Source organism: Eleutherodactylus coqui, chromosome 10, assembly GCF_035609145.1.
Source record: "Eleutherodactylus coqui strain aEleCoq1 chromosome 10, aEleCoq1.hap1, whole genome shotgun sequence".
NCBI lineage: Eukaryota > Metazoa > Chordata > Amphibia > Anura > Eleutherodactylidae > Eleutherodactylus > Eleutherodactylus coqui.
This window is the reverse complement of record NC_089846.1, coordinates 9,908,051-9,929,993: the sequence shown is the minus strand read 5'-3', so window position 1 is coordinate 9,929,993 and position 21,943 is coordinate 9,908,051. Positions and strand designations below refer to the sequence as shown.

At 51.3% G+C, this 21,943-nt stretch overlaps 1 protein-coding gene across 1 annotated transcript; it reads left to right on the top strand.

Moving 5' to 3' along the window:
- The first annotated feature begins 188 nt into the window (after nt 1–188).
- Nucleotides 189–20,885, top strand: EXOSC2 (exosome component 2). The gene is made up of 9 exons (XM_066580211.1): nt 189–384; nt 3,285–3,386; nt 3,543–3,588; nt 7,994–8,083; nt 8,436–8,501; nt 10,953–11,021; nt 11,103–11,279; nt 16,404–16,532; nt 18,314–20,885. The coding sequence occupies exons 1-9, from the start codon at nt 260–262 to the stop codon at nt 18,392–18,394; spliced, it is 885 nt and encodes a 294-aa protein (XP_066436308.1). The 5' UTR covers nt 189–259; the 3' UTR covers nt 18,395–20,885.
- Nucleotides 20,886–21,943: the final 1,058 nt, after the last annotated feature.

Sequence of the window (21,943 nt, the reverse complement as noted above, 5' to 3'; positions counted from 1 at the left end):
ATGATTTCCTCATGTAATAATCATTTAACCTTTATTTCTGCTGGTGTAATTGCCTTGTATTTGCACTAGATGGCGCTGCAGGATCACGGATCTCTGTCAGTAACAAGTATGTCGGTGCTCAGTAACGTCCTTTCGTACTTCCCTTACTAGACATGGCCGCTGGGAACATCCTGTCTCCGCCCCGCCCAGGGAAAGCAACCGGATATCCGTTCAGGTGGAATATGGCGGCGCCCATGTGACGTGCCGTGCAGCCTGTAGAATGGCGGTGGACGTGAGGCTGCCGGTTGCCCGGAAACGAGTGACTGAGGGTCTGTCGGGGGCGGAGAAGAGCTGGCACCTCGTGTCTCCGGGGGACACCATCACCACGGACACGGGATTCATGCGGTGCGGGGGCTGCTGGGAGTTGTAGTCCACCCTGTATACTGACTATATACAGCGCCCCCTGAGGGCAGCGGCGGTTCTCCTGGTTGACTTTTGGCATTAAAATCCTCTTTGAAAACCGCCTCTGAATCTGCAGCGATCCGTCCGGGTTTTGCTAAAGACTTTGGTCTGTCGGACGCGCGATCAGACATCCTGCAGGAAATCCACCGCCTGCGGGCGTTCCGTAGAGCATCTTCACGCGGCGCCGTTTACCGTGTGATGACCGCCTCCGTGAACTGCGGCAAAATCAACAATTGTCGCAGTTTTTGTAACAGATTTGCGCTCAGCAGGCAAAATCCGTATGTGGGGTCCCACTTCGCTCCCGCGCAGTAAGTGGCGGCGGTCGGATTCGGTGTCTGTGCGTTTCTGCAAGTGGGTTTTGCACCGGTGATGGCGAATGTGACGTCATTTCTCAACACGGAATCGCGGTCGCGCAAATTGGAATTTCACGCGCGTTTTTTTTCCCCCCATCAAAATCTACTTGCAGATCGACACCAAAAACCGCAGCAAACAGACGCGGCGCCGACCGCGACCGCTCACATTATTATTGGAAACCTCCCAAAAAGTTGTATTTTGTGGATTTTCGTTTTTTCCCGTATGAATATTCTTCTCCCCTTACGACCAGCGCACAGTCCGGCCGCGCTCTCAGGCGCTTTTGACCGCCACGGTAATCGCAGTTTAACGCTCCTATTGATTTCATTGGGGCCTCGCAGACATGAGTTCGATCGTGGCGCTGGACGGCGCTTTCTGCTCTCTTTTTTTTGCCGTTTGGCGCGGCTCCTCACCCGTCACAATCATGAGGTGCGCTAAAACATGCAATCGGCCGCAGGAACCTGCAGCCGGAAACTAACGTGAAATTGCGGCGCTTTACCGCGTCCGTGTGTGACAGTGGCCTTTAAGTCCGGAGAATCGCGGTCAGGCCAGGACGCCCCTCTGTTAAGCGGTTGCTGCGGGAGACGGGGTGGTCTGGCCCTGATTGGTGAGGGTGGGGGCTGATAACATGAAGTTCCAGTTACTTCTCTAGAACAGGGGTGCAGACAGGAGAATCGCAGATGGTGCTCTGCCCCCCCCCCCCCCCTGCTCTGCACAGAGACTGAACGCAGAGCTCTAAATTAATTTGGTATTGCCTACCCCACTTCAAATGGCTGTTGGTCTAAAACTGTAGTGTCCTTTTCGTGTAAACCGAGCGCCGTCCGTGGTAAACTGTAGGGGGTTAACAGGATGGGTTAAAAGAGGTTTCTCAGGCTGGCTGCACATGAAAGGGTCGGAACTTGCATATGGGAGTCCGCAGCAGAATCCGATCCTGTGCCCAAGTGTGCCTGTATTTCTCTGCACTGTGGATGGTCCGGACGGCTCGCCATCAGACATGCAGAGTACAGATTTTTTTTATATCCCTGATTTTCTAGCGCCATCGCTAGGCAATGATGCAGAATCTGCGACCTTTCCGCACTGTCAATTGCGAACGGGCCACAGATCGGACGGCTTCCATTGACTTCAATGAAAGCCATCCGTGGAAAGATAGCACATGCTGCAACTTTTTTTTTTTTTCCCCGCAATCGCTGTCATGCGAATATTCTATTCTTGCGTCTGGATGCAGAATACCGCGGAATGTCCCTGTGGGTAACGATCGTGGATTCCGCACTCCAAATCCAACTGCGCAGCCGGCCTTTAATACTGCATGCTGCAAAATTTACAAAAGCGTAAAGTTAGTCATTACTGCAATACCCAGCTGGACCTGCGGTGGCGCACCAGTCCTTCCTGCCAGCAGCAGTGTTGTCTTACACAGATCACTACGGCAGCCATGTGGATGACGCCCAGCAGGGCGGACGGGTGCGGCTGGAGATCACAGCAGGAAGACATCAACTTTGTTTTTTTTGCATAGTTTTCTGCACGTAGGATAAAAAAATCTCTCGATCAATCCCTTTAAGGCCTCCTTCACACGGGCGACACCGCAGCGATATCCTCGCAGCAATACCGCGATTTTGTAGAGCTACAAAGTCGCATGTGACGCTACAAAATTGCGCGACTTTGTAGCATCACATGCGAGGATTTTCGAGGGGGGGGGGGGGGGGGGGGTTGAAATATAAGCCCTACCCCAAAAATAAGCTGTAACTAAAGGAGAAAATAAAAAAGTATACATCACCTCTTCTGCGCTGTCCAGGGACCCGCCACAGCTTCTCCCCGGGTCCCGGCACTGATCTTCCTCTTCTCTTTTGGCCAGGGATTCAAAAATCCCCGCCTCCTGGAAGCGCTGGCTGTGTGTGATTGGCTGACACTTAGCCAATCACAGCCAGTGCTTGAAGAATGGCAGTGATTGGTTCAAGATCAGGAAGATCAGTGCCGGGACCCGGGGAGAAGCTGCGGCCGGGCTGACGGCTCGTCTAAGGTGATGTATGTGTGCTTTTTTTTTTTCCCCGGCGGTTAGGGCTTAGGTTATAGCTTTGACAGTAGCATTTGCTACTGTCAAAGTTGTGTCGCATCGCATGCAAACCATGTTTTCATGCGATGCAACAGAGAGGAAGGCTCCATAGGGAAACATGGGCCACAAAACCTTGCGTGTCGTGGGCATATCGCCGGACCCACGAGGTTTTTGTGTCGGGTTATTGCTTGCTACAAAACATCTCATGTGTGAAGGAACCCATAGGAAAGCATGGGCTTCACATACATGCGCTTTGTAACATTGCTACAAAATTGCGCGACTTTCTTGCCCGTGTGAAGGAGGACTAAGAGTAATTAGTTATAGCTTCTTTTTTCATTTGATCACTTTCCATGTTTTTAGAAAAAAATTCTGACCTCCCCTTTAAGCCTTTCTTAGGTTCCAAAAGGGTTAAATGTGTTTGCACTGTCTCCCATGTTTTCTGCAGAGGCCATGGAACATACATGGAGGATGAGAAGCTTCTAGCCTCCGTAGCCGGCGTCGTTGAGAGGGTCAACAAGCTGATATGTGTCCGAGCCTTAAAGACCAGGTACAGCTATATTGGGGGGTGTGCAGAATGTCGGGAGGGCAGGTGATATGATATGACAGATGATGGCAGCAGGTGGAACGTCAGTAAGAGGACAACTAACGTATCGTTATATTCTATGGTCCGTTATGTTTATGTACCTCTCCGCCTTCATCTTAGATACAACGGAGAAGTGGGCGACATCGTGGTGGGAAGAATAACGGAGGTAAGAGATGTACAGTGAGGCCCCCCTGTCCACGGATGTGTATACACCGGCCGACGCTTTTCATAGCATTGCTATGGAAGGCGACGGCCCCTGTCCATGAGCGGAGAATCATTGCGATTCTCCGCTCGCAGCGGGCAATTCACAGCTGCAAATTGCCCCGCTTCTCCGCGGCCAGCCTATCTATCAGATAGGGCTGACCGGCGGAGATTTGATGGCGGCTCCTGCTCCCGGGCGGCGGCTCCCATGGCGATTTGCCACAGCACTTCTCAATGCCCGTGGACAGGTGGCCTTAGGCAGTGTTCACGCAAACTTTTCTGTGTAGATTCTGCCTCTAAAAATCATGCAAATAATTGGATGTGGATTTAAATGTAGTTTCAGTCCTTCCCAATGGGGAAATCCATGTGCAGAATTCCTGACACAGAATCAAGAATTGATGTGTTTATTTTCTTCTCGCACACAGATTTGAAATAATTATGATCATACATGACTATAACTACTATAATACTGCCCCCTATGTACAAGAATATAACTACTATAATACTGCCCCTATGTACAAGAATATAACTACTATAATACTGCTCCCTATGTACAAGAATATAACTACTATAATACTGCCCCCTATGTACAAGAATATAACTACTATAATACTGCCCCCTATGTACAAGAATATAACTACTATAATACTGCTCCCTATGTACAAGAATATAACTACTATAATACTGCCCCCTAGGTACAAGAATGTAACTACTATAATACTGCCCCCTATGTACAAGAATATAACTACTATAATACTGCCCCCTATGTACAAGAATATAACTACTATAATACTGCCCCCTATGTACAAGAATATAACTACTATAATACTGCCTCCTATGTACAAGAATATAACTACTATAATACTGCCTCCTATGTACAAGAATATAACTACTATAATACTGCCTCCTATGTACAAGAATATAACTACTATAATACTGCCCCTATGTACAAGAATATACCTACTATAATACTGCCTCCTATGTACAAGAATATAACTACTATAATACTGTCCCCTATGTACAAGAATATAACTACTATAATACTGCCCCCTATGTACAAGAATATAACTACTATAATACTGCCCCCTATGTACAAGAATATAACTACTATAATACGGCCCCCTATGTACAAGGATATAACTACTATAATACTGCCTCCTATGTACAAGAATATAACTACTATAATACTGCCTCCTATGTACAAGAATATAACTACTATAATACTGCCCCCTATGTACAAGAATATAACTACTATAATACGGCCCCCTATGTACAAGAATATAACTACTATAATACTGCCCCCTATGTATAAGAATATAACTACTATAATACTGCCCCCCTATGTACAAGAATATAACTACTATAATACTGCCCCCTATGTATAAGAATATAACTACTATAATACTGCCTCCTATGTACAAGAATATAACTACTATAATACTGCCCCCTATGTACAAGAATAAAACTACTATAATACGGCCCCCTATGTACAAGGATATAACTACTATAATACTGCCTCCTATGTACAAGAATATAACTACTATAATACTGCCTCCTATGTACAAGAATATAACTACTATAATACTGCCCCCTATGTACAAGAATATAACTACTATAATACTGCCCCCTATGTACAAGAATATAACTACTATAATACTGCCCCCTATGTATAAGAATATAACTACTATAATACTGCCCCCCTATGTACAAGAATATAACTACTATAATACTGCCTCCTATGTACAAGAATATAACTACTATAATACTGCCCCCTATGTACAAGAATATAACTACTATAATACGGCCCCCTATGTACAAGAATATAACTACTATAATACTGCCCCATATGTACAAGAATATAACTACTATAATACTGCTCCTATGTACAAGAATATAACTACTATAATACTGCCTCCCTATGTACAAAAATATAACTACTATAATACTGCCTCCTATGTACAAGAACATAACTACTATAATACTGTCTCCTATGTACAAGAATATAACTACTATAATACTGCCTCCTATGTACAAGAACATAACTACTATAATACTGCTCCCTATGTACAAGAATATAACTACTATAATACTGCTCCTATGTACAAGAATATAACTACTATAATACTGCCTCCTATGTACAAGAACATAACTACTATAATACTGCCCCCTATGTACAAGAATATAACTACTATAATACTGCCTCCTATGTACAAGAATATAACTACTATAATACTGCCTCCTATGTACAAGAACATAACTACTATAATACTGCTCCCTATGTACAAGAATATAACTACTATAATACTGCCCCCTATGTACAAGAATATAACTACTATAATACTGCCCCCTATGTACAAGAATATAACTACTATAATACTGCCCCTATGTACAAGAACATAACTACTATAATACTGCCCCCTATGTACAAGAATATAACTACTATAATACTGTCTCCTATGTACAAGAATATAACTACTATAATACTGCCTCCTATGTACAAGAATATAACTACTATAATACTGCCTCCTATGTACAAGAATATAACTACTATAATACTGCCCCTATGTACAAGAATATACCTACTATAATACTGCCTCCTATGTACAAGAATATAACTACTATAATACTGTCCCCTATGTACAAGAATATAACTACTATAATACTGCCCCCTATGTACAAGAATATAACTACTATAATACTGCCCCCTATGTACAAGAATATAACTACTATAATACGGCCCCCTATGTACAAGGATATAACTACTATAATACTGCCTCCTATGTACAAGAATATAACTACTATAATACTGCCTCCTATGTACAAGAATATAACTACTATAATACTGCCCCCTATGTACAAGAATATAACTACTATAATACGGCCCCCTATGTACAAGAATATAACTACTATAATACTGCCCCCTATGTATAAGAATATAACTACTATAATACTGCCCCCCTATGTACAAGAATATAACTACTATAATACTGCCCCCTATGTATAAGAATATAACTACTATAATACTGCCTCCTATGTACAAGAATATAACTACTATAATACTGCCCCCTATGTACAAGAATATAACTACTATAATACGGCCCCCTATGTACAAGAATATAACTACTATAATACTGCCCCTATGTACAAGAATATACCTACTATAATACTGCCTCCTATGTACAAGAATATAACTACTATAATACTGCCCCCTATGTACAAGAATATAACTACTATAATACTGCCCCCTATGTACAAGAATATAACTACTATAATACTGCCCCCTATGTACAAGAATATAACTACTATAATACTGCCCCTATGTACAAGAACATAACTACTATAATACTGCCCCCTATGTACAAGAATATAACTACTATAATACTGCCCTCATGTACAAGAATATAACTACTATAATACTGCCCCCTATGTACAAGAATATAACTACTATAATACTGCCCCCTATGTACAAGAATATAACTACTATAATACTGCCTCCTATGTACAAGAATATAACTACTATAATACTGCCTCCTATGTACAAGAATATAACTACTATAATACTGCCCCCTATGTACAAGAATATAACTACTATAATACTGCCCCCTATGTACAAGAATATAACTACTATAATACTGCCTCCTATGTACAAGAATATAACTACTATAATACTGCCCCTATGTACAAGAATATACCTACTATAATACTGCCTCCTATGTACAAGAATATAACTACTATAATACTGCCTCCTATGTACAAGAATATAACTACTATAATACTGCCCCCTATGTACAAGAATATAACTACTATAATACTGCCCCCTATGTACAAGAATATAACTACTATAATACTGCCCCCTATGTACAAGAATAGAACTACTATAATACTGCCCCCTATGTACAAGAATAGAACTACTATAATACTGCTCCCTATGTACAAGAATATAACTACTATAATACTGCTCCTATGTACAAGAACATAACTACTATAATACTGCCCTCTATGTACAAGAATATAACTACTATAATACTGCTCCCTATGTACAAGAATATAACTACTATAATACTGCTCCTATGTACAAGAATATAACTACTATAATACTGCTCCTATGTACAAGAATATAACTACTATAATACTGCCCCCTATGTACAAGAATATAACTACTATAATACTGCCCCCTATGTACAAGAATATAACTACTATAATACTGCTCCTATGTACAAGAATATAACTACTATAATACTGCCCCCTATGTACAAGAATATAACTACTATAATACTGCCCCCTATGTACAAGAATATAACTACTATAATACTCCTCCAATATACAAGAATATAACTACTATAATACTGCCCCCTATGTAATCTTTTTAGGTACAGCAGAGACGGTGGAAGGTGGACACACAATCGCGCCTGGACTCTGTGTTGCTGCTCTCTTCTGTTAATCTTCCTGGTGGGGAGCTGGTGAGTTATCCCCGGTCTTTGTCCCCATGTCACATACATGATGCGTGTTCCTCACACGACATACATGTGAATATGTTGTGGATGTGAGAAGCTACATCTCTAAGGCCCTTTTAGACGAGCCGATTCTCAGTTGGCTTCGGGCAGCCTGAGTAGGACGGACACATCGTTGGCTCATTCACTCGTATCACATTTAGATTGAGTGATTCGCTGGTCTTCTAGTTGAGCGATGGCCGGTCCATCTAAACGGAACCCTTGTGTTACTGTGCAGCCCCTTACACACCTAATCTGCAGCTAATCCTCCTTCTGACCGCGCCGCCTCGGCCCGGCTTATCTGCTGTGTTTTGTCTTTCAGAGAAGGAGGTCAGCGGAGGATGAACTGGCCATGAGGGGCTACCTGCAGGAAGGAGACCTAATCAGTGTATCCTGTACACAGGGGCGCCGGGCCGGCTTACCACCGACTGCAGCACCTTGTAATCTTATGTATGAGGGGCTCCATATGTCCTCTTCAGGGGGTTACTGTGGCAGTCGGGGTCTTCACAAGGCTCCCCGATCTGCTGTGGATGTGAGGCTGTGGGGGAAAAAAATGGATAGAATCTGCAGACAGTACTGGGGGGGGGAGAGGCAAAACATACTTCACAGTAGGAACACCTTCAGAAATAGAAGGGGTAATAGCAAATAAAATGGCAAGTGACTGTAGAAAAGAAGAATGTGAATCCCCTCAGTATTTGGTGTGACGCCCCTTACCTTCACAACAGCATCAGCTCTTCTCCGTTCACTAGCACACAGTCGGGGATGATGTAGGATTAAGAACTTATACCAACCAGGTGATAATGATCATTTTGATATTACTGAAACAGAAACGGCTGCGTAGGAGGTTTTACACTGGGTGAGTAATAGCTAAACTCTGCTACCGAGGTGAGGCTGTGGAAGACAGTTGAATGTCACAGCTTATACACCATGGCAAGTTTTGGCACAGGACAGAAGGAAGTTATCAGTGAGGTCTCCCAGGCAAAGATTTCACAGCAGACCGGTGTATCAGGCTGCGCTGTTCAGGCTCTTTTGAAGAAGCACAAAGAAACAGGCAGCATTGAAGATCGTAGACGTAGCAGTCGGCCAAGGAAACGGTGCAACAGATGAGACACATCATGCTTACCTTCAAAATCAGAAGATGTCCAACAGTACCATCAGTTCAGAACTGGCAGAAACCAGTAGGACCCGGGTATACCCATCTACTGATGAATTCTGTCCAGAAGTTGTCTTCAAAGAAGAATTGTGGCCAAAAGGCAATACCCTCCATGTAGAAAGAAGACCAAGGAACTCAACTATACATGGAAACATGAACTGGGGTGCAAAAAAGTGGCAACGCTTGGTCTGGATTGATGAGTCACAATGTGAAATATTTGGCTGTAACAAAACGTAGTGTGTTTGGTGAAGGGCTGGACAGCGGTACAATGAGTGTCTGCAGGCAGCAGTGAAGCATGGTGGAGAGCGGTACAATAATGAGTGTCTGCAGACAGTGGTGAAGCATGGTGGAGAGCTGTACAATTAGTGTGTGCAGGCAACAGTGAAGCATGGTGGAGAGCAGTACAAGGAGTGTCTGCAGGCAACAGTGAAGCATGGTGGAGAGCAGTACAAGGAGTGGCTGCAGGCAACAGTGAAGCATGGTGCAGAGCAGTACAATGAGTGTCTGCAGGCAACAGTGAAGCATGGTGGAGAGCAGTACAAGGAGTGGCTGCAGGCAACAGTGAAGCATGGTGGAGAGCTGTACAATAATGAGTGTCTGCAAACAGTGGTGAAGCATGGTGGAGAGCGGTACAATGAATGTCTGCAGGCAGCAGTGAAGCATGGTGGAGAGCAGTACAAGGAATGTCTGCAGGCAGCAGTGAAGCATGGTGGAGAGCAGTACAATGAGTGTCTGCAGGCAGCAGTGAAGCATGGTGGAGAGCAGTACAATGAGTGTCTGCAGGCAGCGGTAAAGAATGGTGGAGAGCAGTACAATAATGAGTGTCTGTGGGCAGCAGTGAAGCATAGTGGAGAGTGGTACAATAATGAGTGTCTGCAGGCAACAGTGAAGCATGGTGGAGAGCAGTACAATGTGTCTGCAGGCAGCAGTGAAGCATGGTGGAGAGCTGTACAATAATGAGTGTCTGCAGGCAGCAGTGAAGCATGCTTGAGGCTCCCTACAAGTTTGGGGCTGCATTTCAGCAAGTGCAATTGGGGATTTGGTCCGGATTAGTGGTGTCCTCAGTGCTGAGAAATACAGGCAGATACGTACCCATCCGGCAATACTAGCAGGGAGGCGTCTGATTGACTCCACATGTGTTCTGCAGCAGGACAACCCCAAACCTCCACCAATGTCATTAAGAACCATCTTCAGTGTAAAGAAGAACAAGGAGTCCTGGAAGTGGTGATTTGGCCCCACAGAGCCCTGATCTCACATCATCCAGTCTGTCTGGGATTACATGAAGAGACAGAAGGATTGGAGCGAGCCGACATCCACAGAAGATCTGTGCTTAGTTCTCCAAGATGTCTGGTACAACCTTCCTGCCGAGTTCCTTCAAACACTGTGTGCAAGTGTACCTGTGTGCTGTTGTGAAGGTAGAGGGCGGTCGCATCAAATATTGATGAGATTTACCTTCCTCTATTCTTCAGTCACTTTATTTATGTCAATTTACAAAATGCCATTAACCCTTCTATTTCAGAAAGAATTCTTACTTTGTAGCCTTTTTTCCGCACCTGCCTGCAGCCTTCGCCCAGTACTTGCACACGTCCTCCTTATGTCTCCATATTGGGGGGATGTAATAGTTGAGATGTAAGATTTTGGCTCTGTCCTGCTTGGTGGCTGCTGTCCCTTAACTCTTTCCTTCAGGCGGAGGTGCAGGCGGTCTACTCCGACGGGGCGCTGTCCTTACACACTCGCAGTCTTAAGTACGGCAAGGTGAGGCACTCCGTCTTGATGTTATCTTGGTGCTGCTGCTGCTGCGTCCTCCTTTTCCTAAATGTCTCTTCTTAATCTTAGCTGGGACAGGGGGTCCTGGTGCAAGTGCCGCCATCGCTGATCAAGAGGCGCAAGACGCACTTCTATAATCTCCCCTGCGGAGCCTCGATCATCCTGGGGAACAATGGCTTCATCTGGTTGTACCCAACGCCGGAGCAGACCGAGGAGGAAGCCGGGGGCTTCATCACCAATCTGGAGGTAGTGCCTGTCCAGGGATTATATATGTGGAGGGTTGGATGTACTTCTCAGCGAAGGGGGTTTGTTACAGTTGTATGGAGTCTAGACAACCTTCTGTGACTCCAGACTGGTGCACATCCTCAGTACTGACACACTGTAACAAAGCGTCGCATAACCCTCCACTGTGTGAGTTACAAGGTCAGGACTAGTGATGAGCGAGCATTGCCCTTAGCGAGTACCTGCCCACTTGGGAGAAAAGGTTCTGGTGCCGGCGGTGGGCAGGGAGCTGCGGGGAAGAACGGAGGGGAGATCTCTCTTTCTTTTTGTGCGACGTCCTGCCGTTTCGGAGTAGATACAATTATTTTTGCTGCCGTTCACCGGTTTTCTGTTATTTTGATAGGTCGGACTTTTACGGTCACAACAATATCAAAACTGTTTTGTTTCATTAAGAATACGTTTTTTAAAAACTTTTTTAGTATCTTTTATTTTTCACAATCACCTTATTTTCCCCCTGGGGTGCGTTCATTCACACGGCTACATGCGTATTTCAGTCCATGAATACACAGCATAATCGCGGACCGAAATACGCGGTTGCCTTGTGTTTTTTGCGCGGCTACATGCGTATTTACGCGGCCCGTTGATTTCACTGGGCTGTTATGGTCGGACGTGCTGCATGTTTTTTTTTTTCTTTTTACATGTACGAAAGTTGCATGAAAAATATGCAGCTGTGAATAAACCCATTTATAACAGCGGGCTCTATTCACTGCGTATTACGCTGCGTATTTACACACATGTGAATGAGCCAATATTTATTGCTTATTTGTTTTTATTTTTTTATGTAGCCACCAAGGGCATCGTGAACTTGCAATCGTTTGATCACTTGTACTATATACTGTAATACTTCAGTATTGCAGTGTATGGTATATTGGCTAATATACCCGGCTTCGCCCAAATTAATTTGGTACAGGTGTTTGCCTGTTCATGGAAAATGTTATGTAGTCGTGGTTACTTCAGAGGAACCGAGGAATAAAATAGGACTACACATGGAGGAGACTCAGATTCTCCTCAGGCTGCATGTACCGATGTCCCTCTGCAGAATGTGCCACCCCTCCCACTCTCCTCACTTTTTACCCTTAAATGTAACGCCCCCTTTTAAATCAAATTTAGCCCCAGACTGGAGGTTGCAGCCCCTTCTTAGCCTTAAAGACTCCATCCCTGCAGTCCATGGCTGCTGCTTTATGGACTTTACAGCCTTTCAGTATATGAACATAGCGGTCAGTTAGATTCCCCTCGGTGTATACGCGCAGGGGCCACGTGGGTTCCTCCTTGGTGTATACGCGCAGGGGCCACGTGGGTTCCTCCTTGGTGTATACGCGCAGGGGCCACGTGGGTTCCTCCTCGGCGTATACGCGCAGGGGCCGCGTGGGTTCCTCCTCGGCGTATACGCGCAGGGGCCGCGTGGGTTCCTCCTCGGCGTATACGCGCGGGGGCCGCGCGGGTTCCTCCTCGGCGTATACGCGCGGGGGCCGCGCGGGTTCCTCCTCGGCGTATACGCGCGGGGGCCGCGCGGGTTTCTCCTCGGCGTATACGCGCGGGGGCCGCGCGGGTTTCTCCTCGGCGTATACGCGCGGGGGCCGCGCGGGTTTCTCTTCGGCGTATACGCGCGGGGGCCGCGCGGGTTTCTCTTCGGCGTATACGCGCGGGGGCCGCGCGGGTTTCTCCTCGGCGTATACGCGCGGGGGCCGCGCGGGCTCCTCCTCGGCGTGGACGCGCGGGGGCCGCGCGGGCTCCTCCTCGGCGTGGACGCGCGGGGGCCGCGCGGGCTCCTCCTCGGCGTGGACGCGCGGGGGCCGCGCGGGCTCCTCCTCGGCGTGGACGCGCGGGGGCCGCGCGGGCTCCTCCTCGGCGTGGACGCGCGGGGGCCGCGCGGGCTCCTCCTCGGCGTGGACGCGCGGGGGCCGCGCGGGCTCCTCCTCGGCGTGGACGCGCGGGGGCCGCGCGGGCTCCTCCTCGGCGTGGACGCGCGGGGGCCGCGCGGGCTCCTCCTCGGCGTGGACGCGCGGGGGCCGCGCGGGCTCCTCCTCGGCGTGGACGCGCGGGGGCCGCGCGGGCTCCTCCTCGGCGTGGACGCGCGGGGGCCGCGCGGGCTCCTCCTCGGCGTGGACGCGCGGGGGCCGCGCGGGCTCCTCCTCGGCGTGGACGCGCGGGGGCCGCGCGGGCTCCTCCTCGGCGTGGACGCGCGGGGGCCGCGCGGGCTCCTCCTCGGCGTGGACGCGCGGGGGCCGCGCGGGCTCCTCCTCGGCGTGGACGCGCGGGGGCCGCGCGGGCTCCTCCTCGGCGTGGACGCGCGGGGGCCGCGCGGGCTCCTCCTCGGCGTGGACGCGCGGGGGCCGCGCGGGCTCCTCCTCGGCGTGGACGCGCGGGGGCCGCGCGGGCTCCTCCTCGGCGTGGACGCGCGGGGGCCGCGCGGGCTCCTCCTCGGCGTGGACGCGCGGGGGCCGCGCGGGCTCCTCCTCGGCGTGGACGCGCGGGGGCCGCGCGGGCTCCTCCTCGGCGTGGACGCGCGGGGGCCGCGCGGGCTCCTCCTCGGCGTGGACGCGCGGGGGCCGCGCGGGCTCCTCCTCGGCGTGGACGCGCGGGGGCCGCGCGGGCTCCTCCTCGGCGTGGACGCGCGGGGGCCGCGCGGGCTCCTCCTCGGCGTGGACGCGCGGGGGCCGCGCGGGCTCCTCCTCGGCGTGGACGCGCGGGGGCCGCGCGGGCTCCTCCTCGGCGTGGACGCGCGGGGGCCGCGCGGGCTCCTCCTCGGCGTGGACGCGCGGGGGCCGCGCGGGCTCCTCCTCGGCGTGGACGCGCGGGGGCCGCGCGGGCTCCTCCTCGGCGTGGACGCGCGGGGGCCGCGCGGGCTCCTCCTCGGCGTGGACGCGCGGGGGCCGCGCGGGCTCCTCCTCGGCGTGGACGCGCGCGGGCTCCTCCTCGGCGTGGACGCGCGCGGGCTCCTCCTCGGCGTGGACGCGCGCGGGCTCCTCCTCGGCGTGGACGCGCGCGGGCTCCTCCTCGGCGTGGACGCGCGCGGGCTCCTCCTCGGCGTGGACGCGCGCGGGCTCCTCCTCGGCGTGGACGCGCGCGGGCTCCTCCTCGGCGTGGACGCGCGCGGGCTCCTCCTCGGCGTGGACGCGCGGGGGCCGCGCGGGCTCCTCCTCGGCGTGGACGCCGCGCGGGCCCCTCCTCGGCGCGGGGGCCCCTCCTCGGCGCGGGGGCCCCTCCTCGGCGCGGGGGCCCCTCCTCGGCGCGGGGGCCCCTCCTCGGCGCGGGGGCGGCGCGGGGGCGGCGCGGGGGCCCCTCCTCGGCGCGGGGGCCCCTCCTCGGCGCGGGGGCCCCTCCTCGGCGCGGGGGCCCCTCCTCGGCGCGGGGGGCCCTCCTCGGCGCGGGGGCCCCTCCTCGGCGCGGGGGGCCCTCCTCGGCGCGGGGGCCCCTCCTCGGCGCGGGGGCCGCGCGGGGGCCCCTCCTCGGCGCCCCTCCTCGGCGCGGGGGCCCCTCCTCGGCGCGGGGGCCCCTCCTCGGCGCGGGGGCCCCTCCTCGGCGCCCCTCCTCGGCGCGGGGGCCCCTCCTCGGCGCCCCTCCTCGGCGCGGGGGCCCCTCCTCGGCGCCCCTCCTCGGCGCGGGGGCCCCTCCTCGGCGCGGGGGCCCCTCCTCGGCGCGGGGGCCGCGAGGGGGCCCCTCCTCGGCGCGGGGGCCCCTCCTCGGCGCGGGGGCCCCTCCTCGGCGCGGGGGCCCCTCCTCGGCGCGGACGCGCGGGGGCCGCGCGGGCTCCTCCTCGGCGCGGACGCGCGGGGGCCGCGCGGGCTCCTCCTCGGCGCGGACGCGCGGGCTCCTCCTCGGCGTGGACGCGCGGGGGCCGCGCGGGCTCCTCCTCGGCGTGGACGCGCGGGGGCCGCGCGGGCTCCTCCTCGGCGTGGACGCGCGGGCTCCTCCTCGGCGTGGACGCGCGGGGGCCGCGCGGGCTCCTCCTCGGCGTGGACGTGCGGGCTCCTCCTCGGCGTGGACGCGCGGGCTCCTCCTCGGCGTGGACGCGCGGGCTCCTCCTCGGCGTGGACGCGCGGGGGCCGCGCGGGCTCCTCCTCGGCGTGGACCCCTCCTCGGCGTGGACGCGCGGGGGCCGCGTGGGCTCCTCCTCGGCGTGGACGCGCGGGGGCCGCGTGGGCTCCCCGTCGGTGTATACAAATAATTTCCCTAGGCTTTATGGTTTCTGAGAAAAGAACTCTCTCGTGTATCGCGGACTTTCAGTTTTTCATGCTTTGAATTGAGTATTGAAGTTGCGCCCGTTTACTTTTCATATTGGAACGTAAAGAATGTTCGTGGCAAATTCCATGTTTGTGCGGATCAGTTGTGTGTTATTACATTACATAGGGGGTCACTTACTTTCGCACTTAGAACTGAATAATCAAGTTGCGAACCCTTTACTTTTCCTGTATAGAATCTAAAGAACGGTCCTGCCAAATTTCCTGTTTTTACGGCAACGGGAAGTTAGAGAATCGCATTAGGTGCATAACATGGGACCCAAGGAATGGTGTGCGGGCCGCGGGCCTATCTTAATAGGCAGGCATACATGGCCGCCTTGTGAGCCTTCAATGACAACCGAACGGCGACTCACAATCTCATGATCCTTTGTGAACGCTGGACTTTGATCAGGGCATTTAAAAGCTACTGTCAGACCTGAGGGCTGCCGGCTGTGACCGGCGTCGGCTCTGTTCGCTGCTGTTGCTGGCAGGTGTCCGCTATCAAAGATCGGCTCCTGATCCTGTTCCATACCACCCCAAACACCGGAGGGTGTACGTGTATGTCCAAAAGTGTAAAGGGTTTTTTTGTATGCGAGTGTCCCAGCCGGTCGCCTCACCTGAATGCTGAGCGTCATAAGAATCTGATTCTTGCGGTCGGGGCCCATTGTGCGGTCGGGGCCCATTGTGCGGTCGGGGCCCATTGTGCGGTCGGGGCCCATTGTGCGGTCGGGGCCCATTGTGCGGTCGGGGCCCATTGTGCAGTCGGGGCCCATTGTGCAGTCGGGGCCCATTGTGCGGTCGGGGCCCATTGTGCGGTCGTGACGATTTGTGTCTTCTGTTAATAATTACGTGTTTTCTGTTTGCGCAGCCGGTGCCGCTCGCTGATCGGGAAGTGATCTCTCGCCTGAGGAACTGCATCCTGGCTCTGAGCTCCCAGAAGATGTTACTGTACGACACCAGCATCCTGTACTGCTATGAGGCCTCTCTGCCCCACCAGGTATGGAGTCGCTGGTCCGCACCACAGATGGGAGTCTATGGAGGGGCATCACCTGAGCTTTAAACTTATACGTACCTTCGCAACCAATGTTTGTCCCCAGGTCGCCTTAATGAAAGGTGAAGCAGCGGTACAATGGGTCATAATGGAACATTTTGTATCGTTTTGTGTCTGCAGCTCCTATGCAGATCTATGTGCTAACAGGGCAGATGGAGTATGACCGCAGTACATCGGGGTGGTTTGTAGTGTTGTACTTCTTGCTAACCTACCAATTCTATCATAAGGTGGAGGGGACAAACGGGAGGAAAGATGGCTGCAGGATTAAACTGCGCAGAGTTTGTAGTCTGTTACCATGGAGACACAGAGGAGCTGTAGATACAAAACTGTGGGGAACCTTTAATGAAGACCTATATGGTACAGCTGCTTTTTGAGAGGCAGCGAGAGAATAGAAAATAAATTGGCCGTGCATGTGACATTTAAAGGGGGTCTTTCATGTCCTCAGTGCGGGGGGCTGCCTGCATAGTATTACGCCTGCTGACTGCAGTGCATCGCTGCTCTTGTGTCAGCCCCCCTGCTCTTCTGCACCTAACTTTTAGTTTGGGCTCTTGGCCCTGTGAATCTGTCAAGTGGGCGGTCTCCTCCACTCACTGTCTATGGATGACATCAGGTTTCTTATGCCCATTTGACAGATTCACAACACCAGGAGCCAAAGCTAATGGAGGGCAATGCAGGAGGACCCGGAGGGTGAAGAAGACACGAGTAGCACTGGAGTCAGTGGGGCTGCGGTTGCAAAGCTATGAGCTGAGGACATGACGGGTCTTTTTTTAGGCTACGTTGACATGTAGCCGAATTCAGCCCTTCGATTGAAAAAGTGAAATCTGGTGTGGATCCGCAGCTCAAAAGGGGTTGTACTATGATTGAAAGTTATTCCCCATCCACAGGACAGGTGATAACTTGCTGGGGTCTCACCGTGGAGATCCCCCGATTATCTTGAGAACAGGACCCCCATTTCCGTCTCACCTGTCACTCTGAGGGTCACTTTTCCCCTGCAGTGATGTCAGTGTGAATGAAGCGCTGGCCAAGCATGTGCAGTCAGTACTCCATTCATTCCAATGGGGCTGTTGGCAATAGTCAAGCGGCATATTCTCCACTATCTCCACAACCCCATTGAAAGTGAATGGCGTGCTAGTATGACCGGCACTCCATTCAGTCTTCTCTTCACTGCAGTGAGGGGCACACCGGGACCCCCACCACTCAGCAAGTTATCCTGTGCAACCCCTTTAAGAGGGTTATTGCAGTGTAAGCGTTGATGGTCTTGCAATTAGTAATGTCATTGATGGAGCGCTGACTGATGAGACCCTAACGATACTCTGAAAGAGGGGGTACCAGACTGTAAATAGATGCGTGATCCTTGCTGGCCCCATACATATACATGCCTGGCTTGGTTTAGAAGTGTATATTGTGACAACAGGGAGAAGCGGCCACCATCCATCTGTCATCACATACTATGCAAAAACGCTGCATGGGTTGTTATCCTACCTAAAACCAAAATCTATCGGGGTGATCGGCGATCGCCGCTGATACTAAGGATTGAAATGTTGTAAATCTGATGTATGGTCCCCTTTGATGTATGTTGGCTGGCTGTTGGCGGACCTCAGGCCGCGATTTATGGCAGCCTATAGACCCTGTACTACAAACCGCTAATACAAGACTGCGTGAGAGACGTCTGATCTCTACTTCTGCATTTCCTTCCATAACGGCACGGATCTGTCCTTCTCTTGCAGATTAAGAATCTTCTGAAGTTGGAGGTGATGGAAGACATAGTGATGGAGACCAGGCAGCGTCTTGTGGCGCAGGAAGGGTAGTGTAAGCCGTGCGTAGGCCTCATTCACTGTGAAGTCTGGTGAAACCACCAAAGTTTGCAGTGATGCAACTTATCCACCAGGGGTCGCTGTCCTCCGGGTTCCATGCCCTCCATCCTGGCTGGAGACGTAATACAGAGTCATAAAGCAGATATTCTCCCTGATCAATCGTGAAATCTGATCTTATTCACAACAGGACAGCTGGTGCGGCACGGGGCATTGCTGGGGCATGTAGTGAGGGGCGGCTGAGTTTTGGGCAGATGTGATCAAATCTGCACCTGTAAAAGCTTCTAGGATGTGTAGAGAAGAGCCTCTGGGTAATCCATCCCTGATCGCACACGGAGAGGCATCCTGTGAGTCCTTAAAGGGGTTGTTCCACTATAAGTAACATTGGCGCAGGGCACCTTGTACTTCACGGGCACCAATTTCCTAATGTATCCTTCTGCACTAATTTTCTTCCTGATGTCCATCTGACACCCGGTCACATGATGCTGCGCCGGGCTATTTTGTGAGGTTCCGCTTACATAGCGTTCATTCAGCCAGAAGTACTTCTGGCCGGGGCAATGTATGCTATATCACTAGTGACGTATAGCCTTCATTGCTGGGTGTACAGAAGCAGGGAGCGCATTGGCCACAACATGCATGTGCAGTCCTGAGGGGCACCTGTGCATACATTGTCTGGAATGACACCCCTCCATGCGCTCCACTGATGCGGGTGCCATTCTCAAGAGTCTGTGCATGGCATGTTTATCGATGAAAGAAGTATTCGCATGAGTAATGCAAGCCAATCACTATTGATGGGTAACGACCCCCTAAAGGCGGAGCGGTCAGTGACACGGCCGCTCATCCAGGATTAAAGCAAAGCGGCCTAATCGATTAAAATGGCAATGGAGGTACAAATTGCAAAATTAAGGTAGAAAACCTGCTTTGTGGGGGGTTACCAGGGCTGAGTGGAATGCTACTAGGGACAACTGGAAAAAAAAAATGGTGGGAAAATTCCTTTAACCTCGCCCGCATGGAGAGGCGGACTATGCATCCTTAACTCCCACACAGACAGGAGTCCAAGTCCTTTATAACCCTACCTACACCCAGTGATTCCTGGACTAATCTATATACAGGTAGAGCAGCCAATCATTGTGTGTGGGTGGGGTTAAGTGGGTCATTGGCTCCCTGTGGGTGGGGTTAAGTGGGTCATTGGCTCCCTGTGGGTGGGGTTAAGTGGGTCATTGGCTCCCTGTGGGTGGGGTTAAGTGGGTCTCGGGCTCCCTGTGGGTGGGGTTAAGTGAATCTCTGGCTCCCACTAGACTCTTGCCTATTTTAGTCCCACTGATTTAAGCTTATGGGTTGAAAATGGGTGATCAGCAGACTCGGGGATGTAAGTTTTATACTTGCCTTCACTGTTTTACTTGCTGGAAGCCGCCACGACTGCCTGTTTACAGTGAATGGAAGTAGGCGACCATGAGAGATCTCAGCCTGCTTTCGTTAACAGGCTATTGCCCCTGTGTAATGGTGCTTTTATGCTTCCGCTCCTCATGGGCGGGTTAAAAACCAACTCCCTGCTTCTTCCAATCAGAGAGAAGTATAACTCCCTGATCTTGGAAATCCTCGTGCTTAATGCGGATTTCTTGCGGAATTTAGCAATTTGAAAATCTACTTTTCCATGCAGAATTTTCAGCCACGTGTGACATTACGCCAACGCAGCGTCCGATACTAATGCCCCTTTTACACGGGCCGAGAATCTCACTGTTCTATTTTGCCCGGCGGCACAAGCTGGTGACGTCATCACCCGTCTTTCACTGGACTTGTGCAGCCCTCGGGCACTTAGCCTTTAATGTCTCACATTCCTGAACGATCCGTGTTTAAACGGCACGATAATCGCCTGAGTTGGCGCTGGATTTTATGCCTGCTGACCGACGAGCGAGAACCTCCCGCTTCCCCGAGAACCTCCCGCTTCCCCGAGAACCTCCCGCTTCCCCCTTGTCGGCTCACGTTTAAATGAAACGATTATCGTTCCGTGTAAATGGGGCTTACGTTGCAGAGCTTTCCATTATCTGATAACGGAGCTTTCTCCACCTCCGTAACAGCCGTATGTAATAGGACTATTACAGTGCGGTAACGGACCGCGTCCTCTCCCCTGCATTCCGCCTCGTTATCACTTCAGCAGAGAGGCGGGCACTGCAGTAAGCGCAGACCGTTGGATGGCGCCTTTAATAAAGCTGCTGAGATCAGCACCGCGCGGTTGTCGTAAATTAATGACCTGATTACAGTTCGCTGTGAGCGTTGCTCTCCTAATTAAAGTAATAGCTGCAGCTCCCCTGAACGGACATTAGTTGCATGGAAGGGGAAAGTAATGGGGTCTACAGGCGGGCGCAGGCTTCCCCGCTGGTGGTGGATTCTTTTCCAAGCCGGCCGTGTTCTTTTGTACCAGTATGAAACGTTCTGTTTACCGCGATGTTCTTTCTATTATGACCTAAATACAGTATTTTTCATTGTTTGGCTCTTGTATGGGTTTCTTTATTCACGCCGTCCAAAATGCCTGCCAATCCGGCGTGGGAAAGGGAGGGTCTGCTCTGTCGGAGAGGCAGAGACTTGTCTCGTCGGTCCAATGCTGGTCTTAGCCCTGTGGGTCATGACTGTCCTGGATTATCAAACTTGTGGCTAAGACCTCTAATGTAACGGTATGTAGAGTATACAGAGAATGGTGTAACTGAGGAAAAACATCCAGCAAGAGGGAGTCCTGTGGACGAAAACAGGTAGTCACCGAAAGGGGTCAAAGGAGGATGTCCGGAATCATCCTGACCAACAGGCACTGCACAACCAGAGCAGCCGAATACAGCGCTGGGGCTCCAACTGACTCGCTGTTCCTCCGCACGGATGGGCTATAACAGTAGACGACCAGCGCCAGCGCCAATGGGTCTGAGAAACGAAAAGCAAGACTTCAGGACGCAAAAGAGCGCAAAACTTGTATCACTGAGCAGCAAGAAAACATCTCCTGGTCAGATGGGTCCAGATTTCTGTGCTTATGGGAGGTTAGAATTCGGTGCAAGCAGCATGAATCGATGACCCCTTCCTGTCAGCTGATCAGAACATGTCAGCACCTCCATCTAATCTCCAGCAACTACAAGAAGCTTCCTGTCCGCAGGGGCCGATATTCCTGCAGAATGACTTAATCACTGAGCAGAATCTTCCCACAGCGAATTTCGGGGGTTCTAAAGGCCAAAGGAGATTAACGGATGACTAGACGGGGATCTAATAAAGGGGCCGTTCACTGCTCTATCATAAAGGGAGGTGGAAGCAGCCAGATGGCGCGGCGCCACAAAAGGTAATAGTCCTCAAACTTGTAAGATCAGATCTAGAGAAATAAAGCGTAAGGAGAGCGCCGAGCGGAGTACCGAGTACCGAGGGGGTACCACAGGGTTACACATGGCGAGGGACGGAGTCTATACTTATGCGACACTAGTGATGCAGTAATCGCGGTACTGAATGCTAAAAGTATGGTGGCTGCAGAGGCTCAAGAAGAGGCAGATGCAGAATGAAAAAACAGGACTGATC